Raw genomic sequence first — 12,199 nt, 5'->3', positions numbered from 1 at the left:
TCTCTCTCTGTTCCCCCCTCCCCGCCGTCCCCCTGTCTCTCTGTCTCCCTCTTCTTCTCTCTCTTTTCTCTCCCCCTCCCACCCCCCTGCCCTTTTTTTTTTGATCCTGTATCATTGGCCTCCCAGTTGTTCCACAAACATGACTCTCCCATCTTTTAGCTGCAAGCATTTTTTCTGGCTGTCTCCCATGCCTAGAACACTCTCCCCATCTCTTCGTCCTGGCACCCTTCAGGTCCCAACTAAAATCTCATCTACTTGAGAAAACATTTCTTAATCCTCAATTCTAGAACCTTCTCTGCTTTAATTATTTCCTCTTTGAGGGTAGAGACTCTTTTGTCTATTTTTTGCATTCCCAGAGTAGCTGGGTGACCTTAGGCAAGTCACTTAACCTTGTTTGTCTCCATTTTGTCATGTGTAAAATTGCTGGAGAAGGAAACAGTAAACCACTCCTGTACCTTTGTCAACAAAACCTCAAATAGGATCATGAAGAGTTGGACACCACTGAAAACAACTGAACATTGTGTATCCCCAAAGCTTAACCCGGTACCTCGCACAGAGAAATTGCTTAATGTTTATTGACAGACTAAACTGGAGTAGGGCCTGGTCCAGAATAGGCAGATTTTTGTAAAAGGAAATTGCTGTGAAAAAAGATAATCATTGTCCTAAATTCTTGACTTAAAAGGAAGTTCATTTTAATTTTTGCTTATTCATGGAGGGAAAGTATTTCTTTTTGATAGTATACTCATAGAAATTGTTTTAGGCATTATTGTTGGGAAACTTTCACTTACCTACATGCCATTGTAAATGTTGGGTGCTAAAAATTTATTGGTAAGGAGTTATCTGTATGGGTGATTAGTAATAATGTTTATGAAGAATTCTCAAAGCTCTGGTGACCTAAAAACAAGATATAATATTTTGAAGATGATTTTCTCTTTCTGTTTTCACTTTCTCTGCTTCCTTTGTTTCTGGTTAGTTTTGGACTTTATTATAGCAATAAGCCTCTCGAAGATAGGAATAGTATTGCTGTTGTTTTTGTTTACTGGGTTGACGTTACCTCATAGGAGTAATACATGGAATTTGCATTTTACAAAATCTTTGAGGTAGGGAATTTATATCATTAACTCAAAGTTTTGCTTCTAAGTCTTCTGTCAGAAGGTTGACTAGCTGTGTGAGTAGAGTGCTTTGGGGAATATCTCTACATGTTAATTTGAGTCATTTGGGGAGAATAGGGTTTCTTCTGACAGGTTCCTTTTAAAATAAGAAAAATTCCTTTTGTGAGTCTGGGCAAGTCACTTTACCCTCATTACCTAGCTCTTCTGACTTGGAACCAAACCACAGTATTGATTCTAAGACCAGAAGGTTAAGGGTTTAAAAAAAAAGAAAAGAAAAAGTCCTTATAATCTTTAATGTGTGTTAAAAAGTAAATTTTCCAGGGTTATTGTATAGTCTCTCTATCAGAGATGTCTTTTTGAATAAATCCTAGGCTGCCTTTGTAAACCTGATAGACGGTAGTTTAGATGTTGTGTATAATATATTAAATTTAACTAAGTGCATTTAATGACCTGTTTGTAAAAAGTTCCTGATTATTCTTATATTTTATCTATGTTTGACAAACAGGCAGTAGTTAACCTCTTCCAGATGCAACACGCACAGGTTGGGCCTCTGCCGGTTAACCACCAGTCTCTCTGTGAGAAGGCCAAGTTATACGATCCTGGACGAAAGTTTGCAGAATTTGTGAAGGCAAAAACTTCACCCAAGGATGACATCCCAATAAAATCTTGTTCTTTTGAAAATTCTAAAATTGATGGGTAAGAATTAATATGCTATTGAAATTAAAAGGGGCTCATTTACTGACAAATTTGTTGAGTTTGAATAGATTTATTCTCTTTGATAGGAGCTTTGTAATCTTTTGTGTCTCTCCTTATTGGCAGTAATATATGCTGACATGGATAGATTGTATGTTGAAGGGAATTTGTTTTTCCTCAATTCAGATTAAAATAACATTACTGTTGAGCTAAAAAAATTTTTTTAACTGAAAGTGTTTCTCAGGGGAAACGGAGAATCTTAGACACTTTTGATTTTTCCAGAAAATAGAACAATTGATATAGCTTAGTTTATGTAAACAATCATAATTCTATATAGTCACAGATTTTATATGGTACTTCTTATTGATCTTATAAATATTTATTAAGCACTTTTTGTTTTATGTATGTATGTAGAGAACCATGATACCTTGATACATTGGGATGTTCACAGTTATATAACATGTTTTTTCTCTTTTGTGGGATAAATAAGTTACTAACATATAACTATAGTGTATACTGTTACATAGAATATTCATTAGAGAATTAAAACACATGTATGTCCTGTCTTACAAAGGACTTGGGGAGTTTTCATTAAGAAGATAGCATTGGAGTATCATAAAGATAGATAGTTTTGTTCATAAGGGAAGAGAAGAAGGAAGGATATGCCATGAAGATCAGAGGACTTAGGGATAGAGAGGAGGACAGAGGGTAGCTTAGATTTTTTCTTTTTAAACCCTTAACTTCTGTGTATTGGCTCGTAGGTGGAAATGTGGTAAGGGTTGGCAATGGGGGTCAAGTGACTTGCCCAGGGTCACACAGCTGGGAAGTGTCTGAGGCCAGATTTGAACCTAGGACCTCCCATCTCTAGGCCTGACTCTCAATCCACTGAGCTACCCAGCTGCCCCCTAGGGTAGCTTATATTGACTGGATCATAGAATGTGTAGAGTGAAAGGAGTAAAAGATGATATAAATTAATATATGTAATGGTTTCAGAATGCAACACTGTTGTAATATTTTTGAAATTATATAGCATTTAAACCGTACATATTATATACTTAAAATTAGTTTGCATTTGAAATTCAACAATGTATACTTTGTATCATTAAATTAATATGCTTTTGGAATATTGAATATAAAATATATAGTAGAATCTTTTCTCTATTGATAAACTGTTTGTTGTTGGATTTTTTAAAGTAAGGGATCAACAAATAATCAGCACGCTTTCCAAGGAAACTTACGTCAGAATTCTGGAGACTGTCCATTTCGTTTATTAGATGATATTGGAAGCCCTATTTCCCGTCCTGAAAAAATTGGAGAAAAAAGGTGCTATAGCAGCATGGATATCCCAGGTAATTTTTCATCTTCTAGTGAGCTCTGGCCTGTATCAAGTGAAATTTTTAAAAAATCCCTTCCCTTCCATCTTAGAATCAACACTATGCATCAGTTTCAAGGCAGAAGAGCAAAAAGGGCTAGGCAATGGGGGTTAAGCGACTTGTCCAGGGTCACATAGCTAGGAAGTATGTGAGGCCAGATATTAACCTAGGATCTCTCGTCTCTAGGCCTGGCTCTCAATCCACTGAGCTACTCAGCAGCCCCAGAAATTGTTTTTTAATTACTAATTAAGTCATGTCCCTGGAAGTTTATAAATTTACTATTATTACACATAAAAGTGCAAGGCAACATGGAAAAGTAGATAAAGAGCTGGCCTTGAAACCAGAAAAACCTGGGTTTAAATCCTGCCTCTGCCATATTCTGGCTTTATAACCCTGAGCAAGTCACATAGTTTCTCAGGGCTCTAGACAATTCCTTAAAACTCTTTTAAGTGGTAGAGAAGATATCAACTTGCATATTAGTATCAGGAGTTTCCTCTCTTTGCCATTTCCTATTTCTGTGATATGATTGGGTCAGTTCTTAACCCTTTATATAATGAAGTTATTTATACTTTAATACATTTGAAGTTGATTATAGGTTAAATGTATTTCATTTGCTTACAAATGCTAGGAAATAATTGCATTTAAAAATAATATTTGTAACCAGTTTATCTTATTTTGCATTAGATTTGCTTTATGAAACCAACCTCTAGCTAAACCACAGTTTTAGTTTGTAAATATCTTTAAATATCTTGTATTTTAAAGGTGTCAGAGGCCCACTTCCCTTCAGATCATGGTCAGTTGGTAATCAATGTGGTGGAATGTGGAGCGATTCAGAGAGTGCTGGAGGAAGCAGTGAATCAAGGTCTATGGATTCTCCTCCTGCCAGTCCAGGTACATAAATATTTATTTTTCATTCTGGTAATATTGTTAGAGAGTTACAAATGTCTATAAGATTAAAAAAACATTTTTATTGCCAATATTTTTGATCCCAAACCATAACTTTTGTCTAGTGCTCTTATTCCTCTATCTAAGATGATCCTAAAATGTCCTTTGTACCTTTTTTCTGTTGTCTCAGTTTATATTTGGAAGACCTTTAAAGTAACCCCTAGATAGAAATCTGTACTCCTGAGAAATAAGATACATTTGTGTTCTTCCCACCTTTCCCCCCTACCCTTCCTTCCTTCCTGAGTTATCCCTGCCCTTTTAGGATGGTTCTTGTGTTTGCCTGTCAGTATCACTATGACCTTCCCCTTCCCTTTTCAGTCACTCTAAACCCTAGAGGAATGCTAGTACTGTGAGTTCTCTTCCTGTTAGGAAATGTTGGAAACAAAACTTAAACTATCTTTAAGACTCATTAGTAATTTTCAGGATTTTCAAATTTTCAATTTGCTTTCTATGTGTTCTTGCTAAAGCTACTTCATTACTTTTTAATAAGAAATGTTTATTTTCTAATTTCCATGATGTATACTGCATTCTGTATTTCCTAGCTTTTTTCCATTTTGATGTCATAGGGACTAAGAAACAGGGATTGGAATATAAATTTATCATACATCAAACACCAGGGGTCTATTCAAAATTACCATACTAGGAAAGGAAACAGAGCCAATATGGCAGAATAGAGCCAACCCATTTAAACTCTCTTGACCTTCCCAAACAGATTTCAGGATGGAAACGAGTGTTGGTGGTTGTTTACAGTGGAGTGGGGCCCCTGGTTGCAGTTCCAGGGTAAAGAGAGTGCTAGTGCTTATTAGCTACAGGGGCCCAGGAGCTCTTCCTGGGTAAAGACCAAAGTGCAGACAAGAATCATGACCATATCTCTCCCAGGATCACACCACCTTGGAAACACCAAAAATTTTCAGACCCCCAGAACTAGCTCAGAAATCAGTAACATGTGAAAACCTAAAGCTTGGGACAATTCCTCCCTACCTTTAGGTAAGCAGAACCCAACTTGAATATTTCAAGTCAAGAAAAAGGTCAGAAAATTGAGCAAATAACAACAGAAGAATTTGAACATAAAAAGCTACTATGGTGGCAAGAAGACCAAGACAAAAGCTCAGAAGATGAAATTCTGAAAAAAGTTATAATCTAAGACTCAAAGAAAATGTTAATTGGACACAAGACCAGCAAAAATTTCAGGAGGAATTAAAGAAAGAGACAAGAATGGTAGTGGAAAAATTGGGAAAAGAAATGAGCATCATTCCAGAAAATTATGAAATGATAATTCATTTTGTAAAAGAGGACAAAAAAACCCCCAAAAATCTGAAGAAAATTACATCTTACAAAGAAGAGGCCAAATGGAAAAGAGCACAAAAGTCCCTGAAGAAAAGAACTTCTTTAACAGAATTGGCCAAATGGAAAAAGGTACAGAATTTCATTGAAGAAACTAATTTATTAAAAATTAGAATTGGTTCAAGTGAAAGCTAACAATTCCATGAGCTAACAAGAAATAATAAAATAAAATCAGAAGAATAAGAAAAATGTTGAGCTATTTTATTTGAAAAGTAACTGATCCTCCCAAAAAAGAACAAGGAGAAAGAATTCACAAATTATTGGACTTCCAGGGCAGGAACATATTAATTATTAGATTTATGCCTAAGGAAAAAACTTATGAATTAAGACTTGATGGAGAGAATTGTGTGATGTAAAATGAATAATGTTGGTTAAATTAAATTGAAAAGATTTTGTACAAATAAAACTAACATAGGCAAGTTTGAAAGGAAAGCAGAAAACTAAGGAAACAATTTTAAAGCCACTTTTCTCTGATTAAAATAGTATTATCAAGAAAAGCTGTCCTGATATCTTAAATCCAGAGGCTAAAATAAAAATTAAAATAATCCACCAGTCACCTTTGAGATACCAAAGTGAAAAATCCAAGAAATATTACCGAATTCCAGAGCTCCCAGCTCAAAAGAGAAAAATACTTCTGACATCTTTAAATATTGCACAATGATAATTGTATGAAGATGTAGTAGCTTCCATATTAAAGAAATGGGAACTTGGAATATGATATTTCAGAAGGCAAAGGGGCCAGGATTACAACCAAAAATAACCTACCCAGCAATCTGAATATAATTTTTAACCTTCTGGGGGAAAATGGATATTTAACATACTAAATTTAAAAAGATGACTTTTAAGCATTTCTAATGAAAAGACCAGAGATGAATAGAAAATTTGACATTCAAACAAGACTCAAGAGAATCATTAAAGGTAAACATGAAAGAGTAATCATAAGGAGATTCTCAGTAAAGTCAGACTGTTTGCATTCCTATGTGGAAAGGTGATACATGTGACTCCTGAGAACTTTATCATTATTAGAACAATTAAAAGGAGTTATAGGTATGAGTTGATTATATTAGAATGACCTCTCCCCCCAAAATGAAAGGGTTAGAAAGAGGGAGACACTGGGAGAAGGGGGGACAGGAGAATAGATTGGGGAAATTTTTCTCATATAAAAGAGGCATATGCAAGGAAGAGCTTTTACAGTAGAAAGGAAAATAATGGAAGGGGTAGGCAATGCTTGAACTTTACTCTCAGAATTGATTCAAAGAGGGAAGAACATATATGCACACTCAGTTATGTATAAAAATGTAACTTACCCCATAAGGAAATAGGAGGAGAAGGGTAGGGGAAAAAAAAAGGGAATTAGGACGAATAATTAAAGGGTGGACAGATTAAAGGAGGCAGTGGTTAGAAACAAAATAGACTTTTGAGGAGGGACAGAGGGACAGAGAGAAATGGAAGAAACAGAAGAAAATAATCATAAAATGTAAAATATGGGATGAGCTTACCCATAAAATGGAAGTGGATAGCAGAATGGAGCAGAAACAAAAATCTACCAATAGGTTGTTTATAAGAGACACCCTTGAAACAGAAAGACACAAACTGTTCAAATAAAAGACTGGAGCAGAATCTAATATACTTTAGCTAAACTAAAAAAAAAAAGGCAGAGGTAGCAAATCATGATTTCAGACAGAACAAAAGTCAAAGTAGACCTAATTACAAGGAATAAATGGGGAAACTACATTTTGGTGAAATGTACCTTAGAAAACAAAGCAATTTTAAACATTTCTACAGCAAATTTCTCTGAAAAAGACCCCATTTTTCAAATATATATTGAGTATAGAAATGAGTCAAATTCATAAAAATAAAAACCATTTCCCAATTGATTATGGGCAAAGGATATAAACAGGCAGTTTTCAGAAGAAGAAATCCAAACTAGAGTCATGACAAAATGCTCTAAAAAACTATTGATTAGGGAAAGGCAAATTAAAAGAAGTCTGAGGTACCACCTCACACCTATCAGAAATAAGAAATACTGGAAAAAGAGGTGGGGAAATAGGTACTTTAATGAGGTGTTGGTAGAGTAGTGATCTGGTCCCACCATTTTGGAGAACAATTTGGAATTAGGCCAAAGGGCTATGAAGCTATGCATACCCTTTGACCCAGCACTGTTGCTACTAGGTCCCAATCACAAGGAGATCAAAGAAAAAGAAAAAGGACCGTTGAGGGGACATATTCATCAACCAAGTCGTAGCATATGATTGTGATGTATTTGTTCTGAGGGAAATGATGAAGGGGAGGGGTAGTTTCAGAAAATTCTTCAGTAATTAGCTTGGATGGTAAAAACCATTCCCAAACCTTGTGGTTCTGATCTTTTTAACAATAGAACAAATTAGTTAAATTTCAGAAATTTTAGGTTTTTACATGCCCATTAGAATCATGTTTAACATTCAAGATTATCTAACCTGTTGCTTTCTTAAAACTTTTTGTTCTAATTCCTTAAGCAGGGGTTGGCAACCTTTTTGGGCATGAGAGCCATACAGTGTTCACAGTGCGCGCTCCTGTAACAGTGCCTGAAAAAAAATTGACTTTATGGCTCCTGCAGAAAGAGCCATCTCTGGCCCTCTAAAGAGCCATATCTGGTTCGAGAGCCATACTTTGCCGACCCCTGCCTTAAAGATGCTCAGCTGCTCTTAGGGATCTAAAATTGTAGTTTAGAATATGAAATGACTATACAATCAGACTAAAAAAAAGCTTACATATTTCTATTGGCCTCATATCTTTTATTAACTACTTGGTCTGATTATAGAAATTTGTTATAAAAGGAAAAAAAAGCAGGGACAACATTAAACTAGCATCAAAACTAGTCTCCTTAAGTACAATACTTAAAGGCGTAGAGTGAATCATTTACCAACATCCTTACCTTTGTTTGAGCTCAGGGTAGAGTCACAGTTGATAATCAGTCATGCAGTAACAATCTTACTTTCAGCCAAATTCGGGAATAATTGCAGGGAATATCCCCGTTAACCTAAGATGGAAGGGATCCCATCTAAACTATGCTGAGATTGTCCCCTTAACTTTTCCCAGATAAGGAGCTCCACCTGTAATAGTTCAATTGTACATGATTTCATGTGTATTATTGCCTTCTCTGTGGGATGGAAGAAGGTAGGAGGGAAAGAAAGGATTTGGAACTCTATTTACTTATTTTAAACCCTCATCTTCTATCTTAGAATCTATACTAAGATTCTATGGCAGAAGAGTAGTTAGGGCTAGGCAATTTATTTGGAGAAAATAGCAGGGAAGGGGGAGGAAAAAGGATTCTGTCCACACAAGCTGCTTGCTTGGGGCAAAAATGTCCTCTTTCTGTCCACATACAAGCCCAGACTTTTTATAATAATATCGATATAGTAATTCCCCATTCTCTCTTGTCTAGCCCTTTGCAGGGGGACTGTGACTTTCACAATCTTGAGCACATGATTTTCAACATTACATACCTCCAGAAAACCTGTGATATGACTCAGGTGGTCTTTTTAGGACAGTAAGAAAAGTTATATTTGAAACTCTTTGTTCCTTTCTTCCTGGCTTCTCTGGGATAGTCCTGGGGATGGCATAGTTACTAGGCTACAGAAAACTCTTCTTAAGGTTTTTGAAAATTGGTTAGGAAGACCAAAAATTTCATTGGGGGGTGGGAGGGTGGAATAGTAATACTAAAGGATCTTGAAAATACAGACCAAATACTACTCTAGAATTACATGTTGAATCTCATCCCACACACCACTTTTCACCTTGCCTGACATTTGTTCACTTCACCTGACCCTCAGCCCAATGGGAGCTTTTCCTCCCCTGTCTGGGATAAGGGGGGGTGGGGGCAGGGTATGGCACATAGTCTCTAAAAGGTTCACCATCATTGTTATAGGGCATGAGACTGTGTGTGTGTGATGTTCATAGGTGTCCATGTAAGTCTCAGGAGCTTATTTTATCAGTGAGTACTACTCCCTTTACTAATGATGTAGATTCTAACTGTTCTAACTTAGTAATTGTATTCTTTTTTTTTTTTTAATTAATTTTTTTTTAAAAAACCCTTACCTTCTGTCTTAGAATCAATACTGTATATTGGTTCCAAGGTAGAAGAGCAGTAAGGGCTAGGCAGTGCGGATTAAATGACTCCTCAGGTCACAGGGTCTGAGGCCAGATTTGAACCTAGGACCTTCCATCTCTAGGCCTGACTCTTAATCCACTGAGCCACCTAACTTCCCCTTTTAGTAATTATTTTCTAGAGGTTCTCTGGCTAAAAAATATGTCATTGTGCAATTAATCTAGTGAATCATCCCCTAAGCCCCTAACATGAGTCTATCTTTAGGCTTGCCTGATTTGAAATACTGGCTCAGCCTGCAAAAACTGTAATGTAGTGAGGCACCAGAGTAATAGTCATTGTTTCTTATCCGTCTCTTCCCCTTACCTGTTCCCCTGCCTTCTCTCCAGGCTAAGCCTACCTGTCTGTCTTTTCACTATATATGTGCAATAATGATTTGTTGTTCAACCCTGTCCAATTCTTTGTAACCCTGTGGGCCATGCTGTATATGGGATTTTCTTAGCAAAGATAATGGAGTGGTTTACCATGTCCCTCTCTGATGCAGTATTGATAATTATAAGTACTGATATCTAAGTAACCTTTTTTTTTTAGCGTGAAGAGTACCTTAAGTACCTATCATATCATTAGCTTCACATTAACTCTTTGATGCAGTAGGTGGTATCCCAAAATACTGATAAGGAAATAGACTCTGAGAAGTTAATTTGCCAACTACATAGCTAGTCAGAGGCAAAACTGAATCAAATTCTTCCTAGTTTCCAAGTCCTAAGCCATTATGTCACACATGTGTCTATCTCTAAAATTCAACAAAAATTGTCCTATATGAAATGAAGCCCTCATTGTTAAAGTGAAAAATCTCCATAATTGCATACACAAGTTATTTTAGTGGGTCTGTCTTCCTTTAGGAGATTTTAAACACAAGCTTCCTCGGACACCATCGACAGGGACTATGTCTTCGGCTGATGACCTAGATGAAAGAGAACCACCTCCTTCTGAGACTGGTACTGTGTATTGTATTTTATTTGAGCCAGTTTTAGTTAGCCAGATGAACCACAGTATATAGTGATGAATAAGACTTTAAATTTTAATATGAAAATGGTACTTCTTTGGGCTCTTTATTAACAATTGTAATAATTCCAACAGATCACATTTGCAAAGGCATTTTATAATTTGCATAAAGTTTACCTCAAAACTTCACTGTTAGGAGCAGATGGTATGTAGAATATTATCCATCTTTTAGGGGTGAGGAAAATTTTAGAGGTTAGGAAACTTAAGGTTCAGTAAAATTGTGACTTGCTTAAGATGACACAGCTGATAAGTGATAGTGCCAGTTTATTTATTCCAGGCCTAGGGGATATTATTGTCACATATTGTCCTTTATCAGATATGATGATTTTTAAAAATATCAATAACTAGCCCCCAAATGTTAGCTAAATAAACCCTAAAAATATTTTTCATAAATAATGATGGCGTAATATATAGGATAGAGGCATAATGATAGACTAAACTCTGTTTTCATAAAACTAATAATGCATAGCCCATAAGAGTTAAAGCAGTCCCATTCAGTAGAAACAGTTCAGAATTCTGCTGCTTAAAATTAAGCATGATCCGTGGTAGAGAAACTAGTACAAATATGAAAATTAAAGAACATGGAAGTAAAACAGTCATCTTGGTGATTTGGTAACTTGAATCACTTGACTGAACACATTACATAACAAGCCTAAGAACCAAACCTGCCTTGACATCAGTTTACACAGTTGATTTTAGATATTTCTAGAGCATTAGGAGTTATTAAAGATGGAAAGAATCTTAGCTATCATCTAATCTAATAAGAAGGAAGCTAAGGCTTATAAGAGGAAAGGGTCTTGTCCAAGATGACAAGGTAGCATTTGACCCTTGATAATCTCACTTTTAATGTTCTGATTCCAAAATAATTTCTACTTTATATGTTTCATATCAGCAGGCAATTTCCTATCCCAAAGTAAGTTAATGCAGTTACCTAATCAGGCCTATATTATATCTCAGGTTTAATGATGATGGTAATAATGAAGATGGTGATACCATGAGCTTTGCTTGAAGAACTTAGCTTGCTTTTCCTAAGGATGAGAATAAACACATTCCTTGAACTGTTAAACCGGGAAGGAAAAGATATGACTCTACCATATTATAATTAAATGGAGAAGTGATGATCGGGGTCCTCTTATGAGGCCTGTTTAAAGTTACAAGGAGGACTGATTGTGCAAATGAGGAAATTGATTCATCAGTTGATCTGAAGAGCATAAGGTGAATCACTCAGTAAGGCCGAGTTCTTGGTTTAACATTTTAATCTGTTAGCAGTAGTATCAAAAATTGCCAAGAGATTAGATTATCCAGAAGTTCCTAAAGATCTCATGTGTTTTCTGAGCAGTGTTTTAATAAGTGGTGACTTAAGGTCAACATAATTATAATCCTAGTTAACAAATTAAAATAAAATAAAGCATAGGAAAATGGCCTCACATTATAAAAATTAGAAATACCTTTGCAAATGTATTTATAAGGAGTCTAATGTTATTGCTTGTTTTAATATCTTCTATTGCCAGTCTAAATTAATGGCATGTTGTAACATTACTATAATTTTTCAAAAGTTTAACTTTGGCCAATGAGCATATTTT

General features: G+C 35.7%; 1 protein-coding gene across 1 annotated transcript in view; it reads left to right on the top strand.

The window, feature by feature from the left end:
* Window positions 1–12,199, top strand: part of LOC123246681 (rho GTPase-activating protein 29-like) — a 76,895-nt gene that overhangs the window by 27,885 nt on the left and 36,811 nt on the right. The window contains exons 12-15 of the mRNA XM_044675490.1: window positions 1,618–1,808; window positions 3,000–3,154; window positions 3,941–4,069; window positions 10,454–10,549. Of these exons, the coding sequence (XP_044531425.1) occupies window positions 1,618–1,808; window positions 3,000–3,154; window positions 3,941–4,069; window positions 10,454–10,549 (571 nt within the window). The remainder of the gene's footprint in view (window positions 1–1,617; window positions 1,809–2,999; window positions 3,155–3,940; window positions 4,070–10,453; window positions 10,550–12,199) is intronic.

This window comes from Gracilinanus agilis, chromosome 4 (assembly GCF_016433145.1).
Source record: "Gracilinanus agilis isolate LMUSP501 chromosome 4, AgileGrace, whole genome shotgun sequence".
Lineage (NCBI taxonomy): Eukaryota > Metazoa > Chordata > Mammalia > Didelphimorphia > Didelphidae > Gracilinanus > Gracilinanus agilis.
Note: the sequence above shows the minus strand (reverse complement) of the source record. Positions and strands in the feature narration are given on the sequence as shown.